Source organism: Callithrix jacchus, chromosome 12, assembly GCF_049354715.1.
Source record: "Callithrix jacchus isolate 240 chromosome 12, calJac240_pri, whole genome shotgun sequence".
In the NCBI taxonomy this organism is placed as follows: Eukaryota; Metazoa; Chordata; class Mammalia; order Primates; family Cebidae; genus Callithrix; species Callithrix jacchus.
Window position 1 is genome coordinate 32,190,205 of NC_133513.1, and position 16,475 is coordinate 32,206,679.

The window sequence follows — 16,475 nt, forward strand, 5'->3', positions numbered from 1 at the left end:
TGTTCTTCACATGTACCTAAAATGCAATAAAATATATATATAAAATAATATATACTGTACTTTGAACACTTCATGTAATGTTAAGACTATTGTACACTTCATAGGCCATACAAGTATCAACTGCATTTTCAAATTATAAGAAGGTTTAATAAGAAAAAAAAAAGGGAAATACTTGCTCATGAGGGGGATCCAAGATGGCAGATTAGGAGTAGCTCAGGATTGCAACTCCCAGTGATAGCACAGAGGGTGAGTGGATGCTGTATTTCCAGATGGAATTTTATTGCCCACAGACCAGGAGATTCCCAGGCAGAGGAGCCCCACGTGTTGCCAGCATGGCTGTTTTGGCTGGCATGGCAGGTCTTTGCACAAAATACATGGGTCTGAGTGCTATTTTAGCTGGCAATTAGAGCTCCTGGGAGACAGAGTCACCCATTCAACTGATAAAAAGGGGGACTGAAATAGGGAGCCAGGCCAGGAAATTCCTGGGCAAAAAAGCACCACGAATCTTCATGCAGCTGTTTCAGCCAGTGCAGTGGGTCACCACATGGGAAATCACACAGATCCTAGTGCCTTTTCAACAGGTGACTGGAATGCCTGGGAGACAACTGAAAAGAAAAAGAAGGAAGTCTGAGTCAGGGAGCCAGGTGATCAGGCTTGGCTGGTCCCCACAAAAAAAGAGCAATCTGAAAAGCTCTGGATTGAGAGTTTTACAGCAAGCACACCTGAACCTGAGACAGTCCATCTCTGTGAAGGAGGAGCATCTGCCATTACTGAGGCAGTACACCACTACAGAGGTAGTCCGCCATTGCTGAGGCAGCCTGCCATTACAGAGAGAGTCCTTCATTACAGAGATGGCCCGCTGTTGCTGAGGCAGTTCTAGCTATACCCAGTATAAACAGGACTGCAGGGAAGTTCACATGGCAGCTGGGCAGAACCTACAGCACCTGAGCAAATCCTCTGCAGGCAGACTGTGACTCCTTACTGGGCAAGGAAGCCCTGAGAAAAGGTAGCAGCCTGACAGATATTTGTAAACAAATCCCTAACTCCCTGGGACAGAGCACCTGAAGAAAAAAAGAAAAAGGCGTTTATGAGTTCTGCTGCAGCAGACTTGAACGTACCTTCCCAGCAACTCTGAATGAACAATGGAGCTCACAGCTCAGCACTTGAACTTTTATAAAGGACAGACTGTCTCCTCAAGCAGCTCCCTGACCCCCTGTATATCTAAGGAATCACCTAATAAAGGAGGCTCAGACTGACATCTGGTGAGTATCATTCTGGGACAAAGATAGCAGCAGAAGAAGCTGGCAGCAACCCTTACTGTTCTGCAGCCACTGCAGGTGATCCCCAGGCAAGCAGGGCCTGGAGTGGACCTCAGCAGTCCTACAGCAGAGGAGCCTGACTGTTAGAAGGAAAACTAAAAAACAGAAAGAAATAACTTCATCATCAACAAACTTGACATCCACTCAGAGACCCAATCTGAAAGTCAACAACTACAAAGATGACAGATAGATAAATCCACAAAGATCGAAAGAAACCAGCACAAAAAGGATGAAATGACCTGAAACCAGAACGCCTCTCCTCCTACAAGGGATCACAATTCCTCACCAGCAAGGGAACAAGGCTGGATGGAGAATGAGTGTGATGAATTGACAGAAACAGGCTTCAGAAGGTGGGTAATAAGAAACTTCTTGAAGCTAAAAGAACATGTTCTAACCCAATGCAAAAAAACTAAGAACGTTGAAAAAAGATTTGACAAAATGCTAACAAGAATAAACAGCTTAGAAAGGAATATAAGTGAACTGATGGAGTTGAAAAACATAACATGAGAACTTTGCAAAGCATACCCAAGTTTTAACAGCTGAATTGACCAGGCAGAAGAAAGGATATCAGAGGTAAAAGATCAACTCAATGAAATAAAATGAGAAGGCAAGATAAGGGTAAAAAGGAATAAACAATGTCTCCAAAAAATATGGGACTATGTGAAAAGACATAATCTACGTTTGATAGGTGAACCAGAATGTGACAAAGAGAATGAATCCAAGCTGAAAAATCCTCTTCAAAATATTATCCAGGAAAACTTCCCCAACCTAGCAAGGCAGGCCAATGTTCAAGTCCAGGAAATACAGACAACACCATAAAGATATTTCTCAAGAAGAGCAACCGCAAGGCACATAGTCATCAGATTCACCAGGGTTGAAATGAAGGAGAAAATACTAAGGGCATCCAGAGAGAAAGATCGGGTTATCCACAAAGAGAAGTGCATCAGACTCACAACATATCTCTCAGCAGAAAATCTACAAGCCTGAAGAGAGTAGGGGCCAATATTAAACATCCTTAAAGAAAAGAATTTTCAACCTAGAATTTCATGTCCAGCCAAACTAAGCTTCATAAGTGAAGGAGAAATAAAATACTTTATGAACAAGAAATTACTCATATATTTCATCATCACAAGACCTGCTTTACAGGAGCTCCTGAAAAAAGCACTAAACATAGAAAGGAACAACCAGTACCAGCCACTCCAAAAACATACCAAATGGTAAAGAACATTGATACAATGAAGAAACTGCATCAACTAATGTGCAAAACAGCAAGCTAGCATCAAAATGGCAGGATCAAATTCACACATAACAATATTAACCCTAAATGTAAATGGGCGAAATGCCCCAATCAAAAGACACAGACTGGCAAATTGGATAAAAAGTCAAAACCCATTGGTGTGCTGTATTCAGGAAACCCATCTCACATGCAAGAATACACAAAGGCTCCAAATAAAGGGATAAAGGAAGATTTACCAAGCAAATGGAGAGCAAAAAAAGCAGGAGTTGCAATTCTCATCTCTGATAAGACAGACTTTAAGGCAACAAAGATCAAAAGAGACAAAGAAGGACACTACATAATGGTAAATGGATCAATGCAATAAGAAGAACTAATGATCCTAAATATAAACACACCCTATACAGAAGCACCCAGATACACAAAGCAAGTTTTTAATGACTTACAAAACGACTTAGACTCCCACACAATAATAGTGAGAGACGTTAACACCCCATTGTCAATATTAAACAGATCAATGAGACAGAAAATTAACAAGGATATCCAGGACTTGAACTCAGACTTGGACCAAGCAAACCTAATATACATTTACAGAACTCTCCACCCCAGAATATACATTCTTCTCAGCACCAAATCACACCTAATCTAAAATTTATGACATAATTGGAAGTAAATCACTCCTTACCAAATGCAAAAGATCAGAAATCATAACAGTCTCTCAGACCACAGTGCAACCAAGTTAGAAATCAGAAGTCAGAAACTAACTCAGAACTCTACAGCTGCATGGTAACTGAACTGGCTCTTGAATGTTGACTGGATAAACAATGAAATGAAGCCAGAAATAAAGATTTTTTTTTTTAATTTTTTATTGGATTTTAGGTTTTGGGGTACATGAGCAGAACATGTAAGACAGTTGCGTAGGAACACACATGGCAGTGTGCTTTTCTTTCCTTCTCCCCTTCACCCACATTTGGCATTTCTCCCCAGGCTATCCCTCCCCACCTCCCCCTCCCACTGGCCCTCCCCTTTTCCCCCAATAGACCCCAGTGTTTAGTACTCCCCTTTCTGTGTCCATGTGTTCTCATTTTTCATCACCCACCTATGAGTGAGAATATGCGGTGTTTCATTTTCTGTTCTTTTGTCAGTTTGCTGAGGATGACGTTCTCCAGATTCATCCATGTCCCTAAAAACGACACAAACTCATCAATTCTGATTGCTGCATAATATTCCATGGTGTATATGTGCCACATTTTTCCAATCCAGTCTATTATCAATGGGCATTTGGGTTGATTCCAGGTCTTTGCTATTGTAAACAGTGCTGCAATGAACATTCGTATACATGTGTCCTTATAGTAGAACGATTTATAGTCTTTTGAATATATACCCAGTAATGGAATTGCTGGGTCAAATGGAATTTCTATTTCTAAGGCCTTGAGGAATCGCCACACTGTCTTCCACAATGGTTGAACTAATTTACACTCCCACCAACAGTGTAAAAGTGTTCCTTTTTCTCCACATCCTCTCCAGCCTCTGTTGTCTCCAGATTTTTTAATGATCGCCATTCTAACTGGCGTGAGATGGTATCTCAATGTGGTTTTGATTTGCATCTCTCTGATGACCAGTGACGATGAGCATTTTTTCATATGATTGTTGGCCTCATATATGTCTTCTTTCGTAAAGTGTCTGTTCATATCCTTTGCCCACTTTTGAATGGGCTTGTTTTTTCCTGTAAATCCGTTTGAGTTCTTTGTAAATTCTGGATATCAGCCCTTTGTCAGATGGGTAGACTGCAAAAATTTTTTCCCATTCTATTGGTTGCTGATCCACTCTAGTGACTGTTTCTTTTGCCGTGCAGAAACTGTGAAGTTTCATTAGGTCCCATTTGTCTATTTTGGCTTTTGTTGCCAATGCTTTTGGTGTTTTGTTCATGAAGTCCTTGCCTACTCCTATGTCCTGGATAGTTTTGCCTAGATTTCCTTCTAGGGTTTTTATGGTGCCAGGTCTTATGTTTAAGTCTTTCATCCATCTGGAGTTAATTTTAGTGTAAGGTGTCAGGAAGGGGTCCAGTTTCTGCTTTCTGCACATGGCTAGCCAGTTTTCCCAACACCATTTGTTAAACATGGAATCCTTTCCCCCTTGCTTGTTTTTGTCAGGTTTATCAAAGATTGTATAGTTGTATGTATGTTGTGTTGCCTCCGGTGCCTCTGTTTTGTTCCATTGGTCTATATCTCAGTTTTGGTACCAGTACCATGCTGTTTTGATTACTGTAGCCTTGTAGTATAGTTTGAAATCCGGTAGTGTGATGCCCCCCGCTGTGTTCTTTTTGCTTAGAATTGACTTGGCTATGCGGGCTCTCTTTTGGTTCCATATGAAGTTCATGGTGGTTTTTTCCAGTTCTGTGAAGAAAGTCAATGGTAGCTTGATGGGGATAGCGTTGATTCTGTAAATTACTTTGGGCAGTATAGCCATGTTCACGATATTAATTCTTCCTAACCATGAACATGGAATGTTTCTCCATCTGTTTGTGTCCTCTCTGATTTCGTTGAGCAGTGGTTTGTAGTTCTCCTTGAAAAGGTCCCTTACGTTCCTTGTGAGTTATATTCCAAGGTATTTTATTCTTTTTGTAGCAATTGTGAATGGCAGTTCGTTCTTGATTTGGCTTTCTTTAAGTCTGTTATTGGTGTAGACGAATGCTTGTGATTTTTGCACATTGATTTTATATCCTGAGACTTTGCTGAAGTTGCTTATCAGTTTCAGGAGTTTTTGGGCTGAGGCAATGGGGTCTTCTAGGTATACTATCATGTCGTCTGCAAATAGAGACAATTTGGCTTCCACCTTTCCTATTTGAATACCCTTTATTTCTTTTTCTTGCCTGATTGCTCTTGCTAGAACTTCCAATACTATATTGAATAGGAGTGGTGAAAGAGGGCATCCTTGTCTAGTGCCAGATTTCAAAGGGAATGCTTCCAGTTTTTGCTCATTCAGTATGATATTGGCTGTCGGTTTGTCATAAATAGCTTTTATTACTTTGAGATACGTTCCATCGATACCGAGTTTATTGAGGGTTTTTAGCATAAAGGGCTGTTGAATTTTGTCAAATGCCTTCTCTGCGTCAATTGAGATAATCATGTAGTTTTTGTTTTTGGTTCTGTTTATGTGGTGAATTACGTTGATAGACTTGCGTATGTTGAACCAGCCTTGCATCCCCGGGATGAATCCTACTTGATCATGATGAATAAGTTTTTTGATGTGCTGTTGCAATCGGCTTGCCAATATTTCATTAAAGATTTTTGCATCTATGTTCATCATGGATATTGGCCTGAAGTTTTCTTTTCTCGTTGGGTCTCTGCCAGGTTTTGGTATCAGAATGATGTTGGTCTCATAAAATGATTTGGGAAGGATTCCCTCTGTTTGGATTGTTTGAAATAGTTTTAGAAGGTATGGTACCAGCTCCTCTTTGTGTGTCTGGTAGAATTTGGCTGTGAACCCGTCTGGACCTGAGCTTTTTTTGTGTGGTAGGCTCTTAATTGCTGCCTCAACTTCTGACCTTGTTATTGGTCTATTCATAGTTTCAGCTTCCTCCTGGTTTAGGCTTGGGAGGACACAGGAGTCCAGGAATTTATCCGTTTCTTCCAGGTTTACTAGTTTATGTGCATAGAGTTGTTTGTAATATTCTCTGATGATGGTTTGAATTTCTGTGGAATCTGTGGTGATTTCCCCTTTATCATTTTTTATTGCATCTATTTGGTTGTTCTCTCTTTTATTTTTAATCAATCTGGCTAGCAGTCTGTCTATTTTGTTGATCTTTTCAAAAAACCACCTCTTGGATTTATTGATTTTTTGAAGGGTTTTTCGTGTCTCAGTCTCCTTCAGCTCAGCTCTGATCTTAGTTATTTCTTGTCTTCTGCTGGGTTTTGCGTTTTTTTGATCTTGCTCCTCTAGCTCTTTCAATTTTGATGATAGGGTATCAATTTTGGATCTCTGCATTCTCCTCATATGGGCGCTTATTGCTATATACTTTCCTCTAGAGACTGCTTTAAATGTGTCCCAGAGGTTCTGGCATGTTGTGTCTTCGTTCTCATTGGTTTAGAAGAACTTCTTTATTTCTGCCTTCATTTCATTGTTTACCCAGTCAACATTCAAGAGCCAGTTGTTCAGTTTCCATGAAGCTGTGCGGTTCTGGGTCGGTTTCTGAATTCTGAGTTCTAATTTGATTGCACTATGGTCTGAGAGGCTGTTTGTTATGATTTCAGTTGTTTTGCATTTGTTGAGCAGTGCTTTACTTCTAATTATGTGGTCCATTTTAGAGTAGGTGGGATGTGGTGCTGAGAAGAATGTGTATTCTGTGGATTTGGGGTGGAGAGTTCTGTAAATGTCTATCAGGTTTGCTTGCTCCAGGTCTGAGTTCAAGCCCTGGATATCCTTGTTGATTTTCTGTCTGGTTGATCTGTCTAGTATTGACAGTGGAGTGTTAAAGTCTCCCACTATTATTGTGTGGGAGTCTAAGTCCTTTTGTAAGTCATTAAGAACTTGTCTTATGTATCTTGGTGCTCCTGCATTGGGTCCATATATGTTTAGGATCGTTAGCTCTTCTTGTTGTATCGATCCTTTTACCATTATGTAATGGCCTTCTTTGTCTCTTTTGATCTTTGTTGCTTTAAAGTCTATTTTATCAGAGATGAGAATTGCAACTCCTGCTTTTTTTTGCTCTCCATTTGCTTGGTAAATCTTCCTCCATCCCTTTATTTTGAGCCTTTGTGTATCCTTGCATGTGAGATGGGTTTCCTGTATACAGCACACTGATGGGTTTTGAATTTTTATCCAATTTGCCAGTCTGTGTCTTTTGATTATTGCATTTAGTCCATTTACATTTAGGGTTAATATTGTTATGTGTGGATTTGATACTGCCATTTTAATGCTAAGTGGCTGTTTTGCCTGTTAGTTGTTGTAGATTCTTCATTATGTTGATGCTTTTTAGCATTCAGTGTGATTTTGGAATGGCTGGTACTGGTTGATCCTTTCTATATGTCGTGCCTCTTTTAGGTGCTCTCGTAAAGCAGGCCTGGTGTTGACAAAATCTCTGAGTACTTGCTTGTTCGCAAAGGATTTTATTCTTCCTTCACTTCTGAAGCTCAGTTTAGCTGGATATGAAATTCTGGGTTGAAAGTTCTTTTCTTTAAGAATGTTGAATATTGGCCCCCACTCTCTTCTGTCTTGTAGTGTTTCTGCCGAGAGATCTGCTGTGAGTGTGATGGGCTTCCCTTTGTGGGTGACCCGACCTTTCTCTTTGTCTGCTCTTAGTATTTTCTCCTTCATTTCAACTCTCGTGAATCTGATGATTATGTGCCTTGGGGTTGCTCTTCTTGCAGAATATTTTTGAGGTGTTCTCTGTATTTCCTGGACTTGAATATTGGCCTGCCGTGCTAGGTTGGGAAATTTTTTTTTTTTCTTGTGTACACATTTAGTTTTATTGTAACAAAGCAACTTGTACACTTTTAACGTTTAAAACTGAGCATCATCTTTCCTTTCCAGTGAAACAAAAAGAAAATTTAAAAATAAACAGAAACAAAATTACAATAGAGAATGTCAATTCCAAATAAGATCCTACAGGTTCTGCTGATTCTCCCATTGAGTGGCAGGGCTCAAGTCATCATTAGGAGAGAATTTATTTTAAAAGTGTCATCTTAAACTGCAAGGATGTCTGTCAAATGTCACAATTAAACATGCCAAAGGAGAAGCCATGTTGTCAAAATGCCCACTTACCCCACCCAAACATCTCAAAGCCACCCTTTGCTGACCTTCTATAACCCCATTTTTTTAAGTTTTTTTTTCCTTTTTTTAAACAAGAGAAAGTAGACAGATACATGTTGGTAAATGCTAACTGTCCATATTCACATAGAGACACAGTGTACTCTCTGAGCCCAATATACAGAGAAAGGAGGAAAAAAGCTAGAATTCTATGCACTACTACACAGGGGCCTAGCACCCTCCAGCTTCCAGCAGAGCGAAGGGAGCAGGTTTTTCTTTTTTCCCACAGAGCTCGGTGGTATTGATTCCATACAGTTTTTGTTAAGACAGGAAGGGATAAAAATGAATTTCAAACAGAAAGGGGTAGAGACTCTTTTCCCATTGTATCCTGCTCAAGATATTTCCCCCCAAAATAAGTTGAGAACCATGGTGTAGAGAAAAGAGACCTCAAAAACAGGGTGACTGAGCACAAGAGGGAAGGAAAAAGAAAAAAGACTGCAACTTGCTCCCAGGGACTGGAGAAAATTTAAAAAAAGGAAGGTTGGAATCCATCAGTGTTCTATTAGTCATCTTCTCCTTCATCCTCCTCTCCTTCCTCCCCTTCATCATCATCTTCATCTTCTTCACCTTCATCCTCATCCCCTTCTTCATCAATGTCTTCTAATCCTTCCTCCTCTTCATCATCATCATCATCTTCTTCTCCTTCTCCTTCTTCATCATCCATATCAGGAACCAAGTAGTATTGTAATGGGTTTGGCCAAATATCATCTTTGATGACCTCTCCTAATTCATCAGCACCTGCATCAGAATGGTCAGTAAACCAGGTAAAGAAGCTCTCTGGTTCCTCATGCTGCCTCTTCCTGCTGGCTTTATTCTGCGTTTGACTTGAACGTTTCGTCAAATCCTTTCCAGATTTCCATTTGATTTCAGTGGACTTTGAAGATGGATCACCACTCTCATTCAGATGAAATTCTTTGGAGAGAACTTTATTTTCAAAGTAAGGATTTTCATCAAAATAAAAATCTATTCTGTAACCTGATTTAATATCTTCAAATTCTGTCACTTCAACTCTGGTCAAATAATGCAGTGCCTCTTCGTCCTCCTCCCCAAGCAGTGCAGACACTCGTGGATGGTTGACAAATGTTGTTACCCAAAAATTTGGGATTTTGGCGATCAATTCTGACCTCTTCTGAAAAAATGGTTGGCGGAGATTGTTATATTTCTTTTCTACTTTCAAAATCTCCTCACTGGCTTGTTCATTAAGTCTGTCTATTTCATTTTGTACTTCATCAATGTGTTCAATTGCTTCTTGCTGTTCTTTTTCTCCCTTCTTCGGCAAGCCTGCAGAGGCCGATGTCTCATCCAGTCCCTGAGCAGGAGGTGGTCTTGGTTTCTTCTTTTGAGGCGGGAGTGGAGACTGGCGTTTGGGGGCCATGCTGCTGGGGAAGTCCGAGAACCGGAGCACAAGTCTTCTTGCTCGTCCGGAAGCAGGCAGAACACTCGGGAAAATTTTTATGAATAATATCCTAAATAGTATTTTCCAGCTTGGGTTCATTGTCTTTATCACATTCTGGTACACCTATCAAACATAGATTAGGTCTCTTCACATAGTCCCACATTTCTTGGAGACTTTTTTCATTCCTTATTGTGCTTTTTTCTCTAATCTTGGTTTCTCATTTTATTTCATGAGTTGATCTTCAATTTTTGATATTTGTTCTTCTGCTTTGTCAATTCGGCTGTTGAACTTGTGCATGCTTTGTGAAGTTCTCATGTTGTGTTTTTCAGCTTTTTCAATTCATTCATATTTCTCTCTAAGTTGTTTATTGTTGTTATCATTTTCTCAAATCTTTTTTCAAATCTCTCTTCAAGGTTCTTAGTTTCTTTGCATTTATTTAGAACATTTTTTTTAGCTTACAGAAGTTTCTCATTATCCACCTTCTGAAGTCTGATTCCGTCATTTCATCACACTCATTCTCCCTCCAGCTTTGTTCCCTTGCTGGTGAGGAGTTTTGGTCCTTTGTAGGAGGCAAGGTGTTTTGGTTTCAGGTGTGTTCCTCCTATTTCTGCTGGTTTCTTCCCATCTTTGCAGGTTTATTTACCTGTAATCGGAGTATTTGCTGACTTTTCGATTGGGTCTCTGAGTGGGCGCCCAGATTGTTGATCATGATGTATTTCTGTTACTTAGTTTTTTTTCTAACAGTCTAGTCCCTCTGCTGTACAACTGCTGAGGTCCACTTTAGGCCCTGCTTGTCTTGGGTACACCTGTAGCAGCTGTAGAACAGTGAGGAGTGCTACTAATTTCTTTTTCTGCTATCTTTGTCCCAGAACAATGCCTGCCAAATGTCAGTCTGATCAGTCCTTTCTAAGGTGACTCTTTGGATATACAGGAGTCAGGGAGCTGCTTGAGGAGGCGGTCTGTACTTTATAGGAGCTCAAGTGCTGAGCTGTGAGCTCTGTTGATCATTTAGGGCTGTTAGGCCAGTACATTTAGGTCTGCTGCAGCAGAACTCATTAAACCCCTTTTTGTTCTCAGATGCTCTGTCTTGGGGAGTTAGAGCTTTTTTTATGAGTATCTGTTGCACCTTCGTGCTTAGCTAAAAGGCAGTCTAGTCACTATTTGCCTGCCAAGGCTCTGCCCTGCTGCCGTGGCATCTGCCCTGTTGCTGGGGGCTCTGCCCTGCTACTTTGGGCTTTGCCCTGCTGCTGTGGGCTCTGCTCTGCTGTCGTGGGCTCTGCCCTGTTGCCATGGGTTTCACGCTACTGTTGTGGGCTCCAGTCTGTTGCTGTGGGCTCTGCCCTGCTGTCACGGTCTCTGCCCTGTTGGGGGAGTCTCTGTGTTATGGTGGGTTGCCTCTGCAATGGCAGGCTGCATCAGCAATGGGAGTATACGTTAGTAGGGGCAGTATGCCTTGGTAATGGCAGACGCCCCTCTTTCACCAAGCTGCACCATCCTGGGTTCAGCTGTGTCTGCAGTGAAACTCTCAATCCCGAGCGTTTCGAATCACCGTTTTGTTTGTCCCTGTGGGGGTGGGACCTGCCCAGCCTGATCACCTGGCTTCCTGCCTCAGAGCCCTCTTTTTTTTTTTAAGTTGAACGGTTGACTCTTTCCCAGGTGTTTCTGTCAGCTGCTGTTAGGGCCCCGGGATCTGTGTGATTTCCTGTGCAGTGACCGACTGCGCTGGCTCAAACATCTCTCTTCCCGGGAATTTCCTGGTCTGTCTCACTGTCCAAGTTCCGTTTAATCAGATGGATATGCTAATGTGCCCTCCCAAATCTCAGATTGCCGGTTTAACAGGGCACCCAGACCAGTGCATATTGTGCGGGGTGCCACTGTGCTGCATTGCCAGCCAAAATGGCCATGGGAGCCAAAACAGCTGCGCTGGTGTCCCCTGTCTCTCCTACACCTGGGAATTTCCCCGGATTGAACTCACTCTCTGCATCTTCACTGAAAGCTGCAATCCTAATTTGCTCATACCACGCCATCTTGGCAGTCCCCCCCAGGGGGAAATCTTCTTAACATTGGCCTTGACAATGTTTGATTGGATATGATATCAAAAATAAAGGCAAGAAAAACAAAAATAGACAAGTGGGATTATATCAAACAGAACAACTTCTGTACAGCAAAGAAAACAATCAACTGACTAAAAAGGCAACCTACATAACAGGCAAAAATACTTGTAAACCATTTATCTGATGAGGTGTTGATATCCAAAATACATAAGCAACTCCCACAACTCAAAAGAAAACCAGAAAAACCCAAATAAAATGTGAGCAAAGGACTTGGAAAGACGTTTCTTCAAAAGAAGACATACAAACGGCATGAAGTATATGACAAGGTACTCAACATTAATCATCTGGAAAATCCAAATCAAAACAACAATTAGATGTCACCTCACATCTGTTAGATTGACTAATATATCAAAAAATAGATAACAGGCGTTGGTGAGGATGTAGCAAAATTAAAACCCTGTTGGTGAAAATGTAAGTTGGTGCATTCACTATAAAGAACAATGCAGAGCAATCTCACCTTCTAGGTATATAGCCAGAGGATCTAAAATCAGGATCTCAAAGAGATGTCAGCATGTTCATGTTTATTACAGCATTATTTACAATAGTGAAGACATGGAAGCAACCTAATATCCATAGATGGGTGAATGGGTAAAGAAAATATGTTGTATATGTACAATAGAATATTATCTACTCTCAAAAAAATGCAATGCATTTCCTTCTTTTTCTGAGAGTAGATAATATGGGATAAACCTGGAGAGCACTATGCTAAGTGAAATAAGACAGTCATAGGGTGACAATTTTATGTGATCCACTTTTATGAGAACTCTAGAATAGTCAAATCTATAGAGGCAGAGAGTGCAATGGTGCTTGCCAGGGACTTGGGGAGGGGAAAAGAGGGAGGTATTAGTCAAAGGGTGTGAGATGTTAATTATGCAACGTGAATATGTCCTAGAGGTCTCAAGGCACAGAATATTTCCTATAGTTAACAGTCCTGAATTGTGTATTTAAAACTTTGCTAAGAGAGTAGATCTTATGTTAAATGTCTCTATCACAAATAAAATAAAATACATAATAGAATATATCAGTGTTTTTAAGAGAAAACATAGAAAACAGTGCTTTCAAGAGAAAACATTTTACCCTTTTTGGATGGAGAACAAAAGAAAATGTAGACAACATAAAATCCATTGAAATGGGAGAAGCAATTGACAGACCCCATGACCTGAATTTAATGACAGGAAAGGAAACTGGAGTTCTACATGCTTCCATAAATGGAAGTGGTATTCTTACTTTAGCTCCAATTTTATAAGGTCTACAATTTGTTACAATGTTTGCAACCTAGAATATTCTTTCCATGCATATGGACACTTTTGGATTTTATTTTAATGTTCATAAACCAAGACTTGTTACAAAATAAAACCTTAAATATATTGAAATGGACAATAAACAAAAATCCATACCAACTAGAATCAGTAATTATATGTTGGGCGTAAGACCCTGTGAAGGTGTCATTAGGTGGTAAGATACATAACAGAGAACACAGAACTTTTTAGTAGGAGTAGCAGTAGCTGCAGCAGCAAAAACTCATTCAGATCTCTTTCTGTATGGTTGTGGGGAAGTATATAAGGAAAGTATGAAATGAAAAAGGTTTGCACATGCTTGAGCTGTCCCTTTTGCAGAGAGACCACAGGTCTTAAACAGAGGCTGCTGCAAGGTTCACTACACATTGAGAAACTGTCATGCCAGCGGAAATGACCTGAGCCTTCCTGAGTTGCTGGGACTACAGTCCTATGCCATCACACACAGCCTTTTTTTTTTAGTAGTAGAGATGAGGTTTCACCATGTTGGCCAGGCTGGTCTTGAACTCTTGACCTCAGGTGATCCACCCACCTCGAAATATATTTTAATGTTAATGGCTAACTGTTGTAAATAAGCTATTTTTAGTTTTCAATTTTTTTTCTGTCCGTGTCCATATGCACATGTACACTTCTACAATGAAAAAGTTTTCCATATTTAACCTCTGGAATTTTGGTCAGTCAAACATATATGTATGTGGTTTGAGATAGAGTCTCCCTCTGTCACTCAGACTGGAGTGCAGTGGCATGATCTTGGCTCACTACAACTTCTGCCTCCTGGGTTCAAGTGAATCTCCTGCCCCTAACTCTTATCATATAGAAAAATCACATCAAAATAAATTAGGAGCTTAAATCTAAAACTGCAAATTATGAGACTACTAAAAAAAATTGGGAAATCTCTCCAGGACATTGGTCTGAACAAATATTTCTTGAGTAGTACTCCTAAAGCACAAGTAGCCAAAGCAAAAATGGACAAGTTAAAAAACAAAACAACAAAAAACACACAAAAAAACTTTTTCCTAGCAAAGGAAACCATCAAGAAAGTGAAGACACAACCCATGGAATGGGAGAAAATATTTTCAAACTACCCATCTGACAAGGAATTAATAATCAGAATATAAGAAGCTCAAACAACTCTGCAGGAAGAAAAAATATAATAATCTGATTAAAGGCTGAGCAAGGATCTGAATAGACATTTCCTAAAAGAAGACATGCAAAATGGCACACAAGTATATCAAAAGGTGCTCAACATGCCTGATCATTAGAGAAATGCAAATCAAAACTACAATGAGACATCCTCTCATCCCAGTTAAAATGACTTTTATCCCAAAACAGGCAATAAGAAATGCTGGTGAGGATGTGGAAAAAAGGGAACCATCATGGTTGGTGAGAATGTAAATTAGTACAACAATTATAGAGAACAATTTGGAGGTTTCTAAAAATACTAAAAATAAAGATACTGTACAATCAGCAATTCCAGTGCTAGGTATATGCCCAAATGAAAGGAAGTCAGTATATCGAAGAGATGTCTGCCCTCTTGTTTTTCTTCATTAGAAAATTGCCAGCTGACATCAGGGAAATGTTCAGGTCTGTTTTTAAATATAGACCTTAACAAAAATGTATTTTTCTTTCTGTTGGGATTCTTACTCTACCTATTGTGCAACCTTAAAAGAAATTGTGGGTACATAGTTTATGAGTTGGATAAGATAAGTTGATAAAGTCATGCAATGTGCAATCACATCAGGGTAAATGGGGTATCCATCTCTTCAAGCATTTATTTGCTGTTTATTGCTGCAGTATTCACAATAGCCAAGATTTGGAAGCAACCTAAGTGCCTATCAATAGATAAATGGATAAAGAAAGGTGGTACATATAGACAATGAAGTAGTATTCAGCCATCAAAAAAGCAAGATCCAGTCATTTGCAAGAACATGGATGAAACTGTAAGACATTTTGTCAAGTGAAATATACCAGGCACAGAAAGAAAAACTTCCATGCTCTCACTTGTTTGTGGGGGACAAAATTTAGAAGAATTGAACTCATGGAGATAGAAAGTAGAAGAATAGTTACCAGAGGCTTGGAAGAAAATTAGTAGATGAGTAAGGAATGGGGAAGGTTAATGGATACAAAAATACAGTTAGATACAATGAATAAGATTTAGTATTTGACAGCACAACAAAGTGATTAGAGTCAACAATAATTTATTGTACATTTCTAAATAACTAAAAGAGAGTAATTTGACTGTTTATAACACAAATAAAGAATAAATGCTGGAAGTGATAGATACCCCATTTACTCTGATGTGATTATTGTGCATTGCATGCTTGTATCAATGTGTCTCATCCAGCTCATACATTTATACACTGACAATGTACCCAGAATTTTTCTGTAGAATTTGCATAATGTGTAGAGTAAGAATACTAACAAAAAGAAAAATATATTTTTGTTAAGGCCTGTACGCAGAAACAGCCTGAAGGTTTCTCTGATGTCAGCTGGCAATTTCCTAATGAAGGAAAATAAACAAACACATGAACACATACTTGGTTCCATCCTGAAATTTAATAATTAATAAATAAAAGCACTTACTAAGTTGAAAAACAATAAAATAAAAAATTTATAACTTCTATTAGATTCATACGTTTCCAATTAAAATAAAGTTAACATAAGAAAGACATTCCTACTAAATTTTTAAAAAGTGACAGGCTATGTAATTAATTGCCTTTGAATGTACACTTTATAAATGCAAAATTATAAAATATTTTTGGCCTGAAATCTTTTTTAATTTTTTTTCTTTTTTGAGATAAAAACTCACTGTGGCACCCAGACTGCAGTGTAGTGTTGAAATCTCAGCTCTCTGTAATCTCTGCCTCCCGGGTTCAACTGATTCTCCTGCTTCAGCATCCCAAGTAGTTGGAATTACAGGCTCACACCACCGAACCTGGCTAATTTTTGTATTTTTAGTAGAAACAGGGTTTCACCATGTTGGCCAGATTGGTCTCAAACTCCTGACCTTATTAAGTGATCCACCTTCCTGAGCCTCCCAAAGTGCTGGGATTACAGGCATGACCCACTGCACCTGGCCAACTTTTATTTATTTATTTTTGTTGTTTTTGTTTAGAAAAATTTCATCCTGTCATCCAGGCTGAGTGAAGTGGATCCTGTCATCCAGCTCACTGCAGCCTCATCCTTCCAGGCTCAAAGAATCCTCCTGGGACTACAGACATGCACAACCATGCCAGACTAAGTTTTCTTTTTTTCTTTTTATTTTTTGGAGAGATGAAGGTGTCCTGCTATGTTTCCCAGCCTGGTCTC

The 16,475-nt window shown here is 39.6% G+C and overlaps 1 protein-coding gene across 1 annotated transcript; it reads right to left on the reverse strand.

The window, feature by feature from the left end:
• Positions 1 to 7,989: 7,989 nt before the first annotated feature.
• Positions 7,990 to 9,752, reverse strand: LOC118146237 (protein SET). The gene has a single exon (XM_035267559.3). It carries the CDS (start codon positions 9,734 to 9,736, stop codon positions 8,864 to 8,866), a length of 873 nt encoding a protein of 290 aa, XP_035123450.3. The 5' UTR covers positions 9,737 to 9,752; the 3' UTR covers positions 7,990 to 8,863.
• Between the last annotated feature and the right edge of the window lie 6,723 nt (positions 9,753 to 16,475).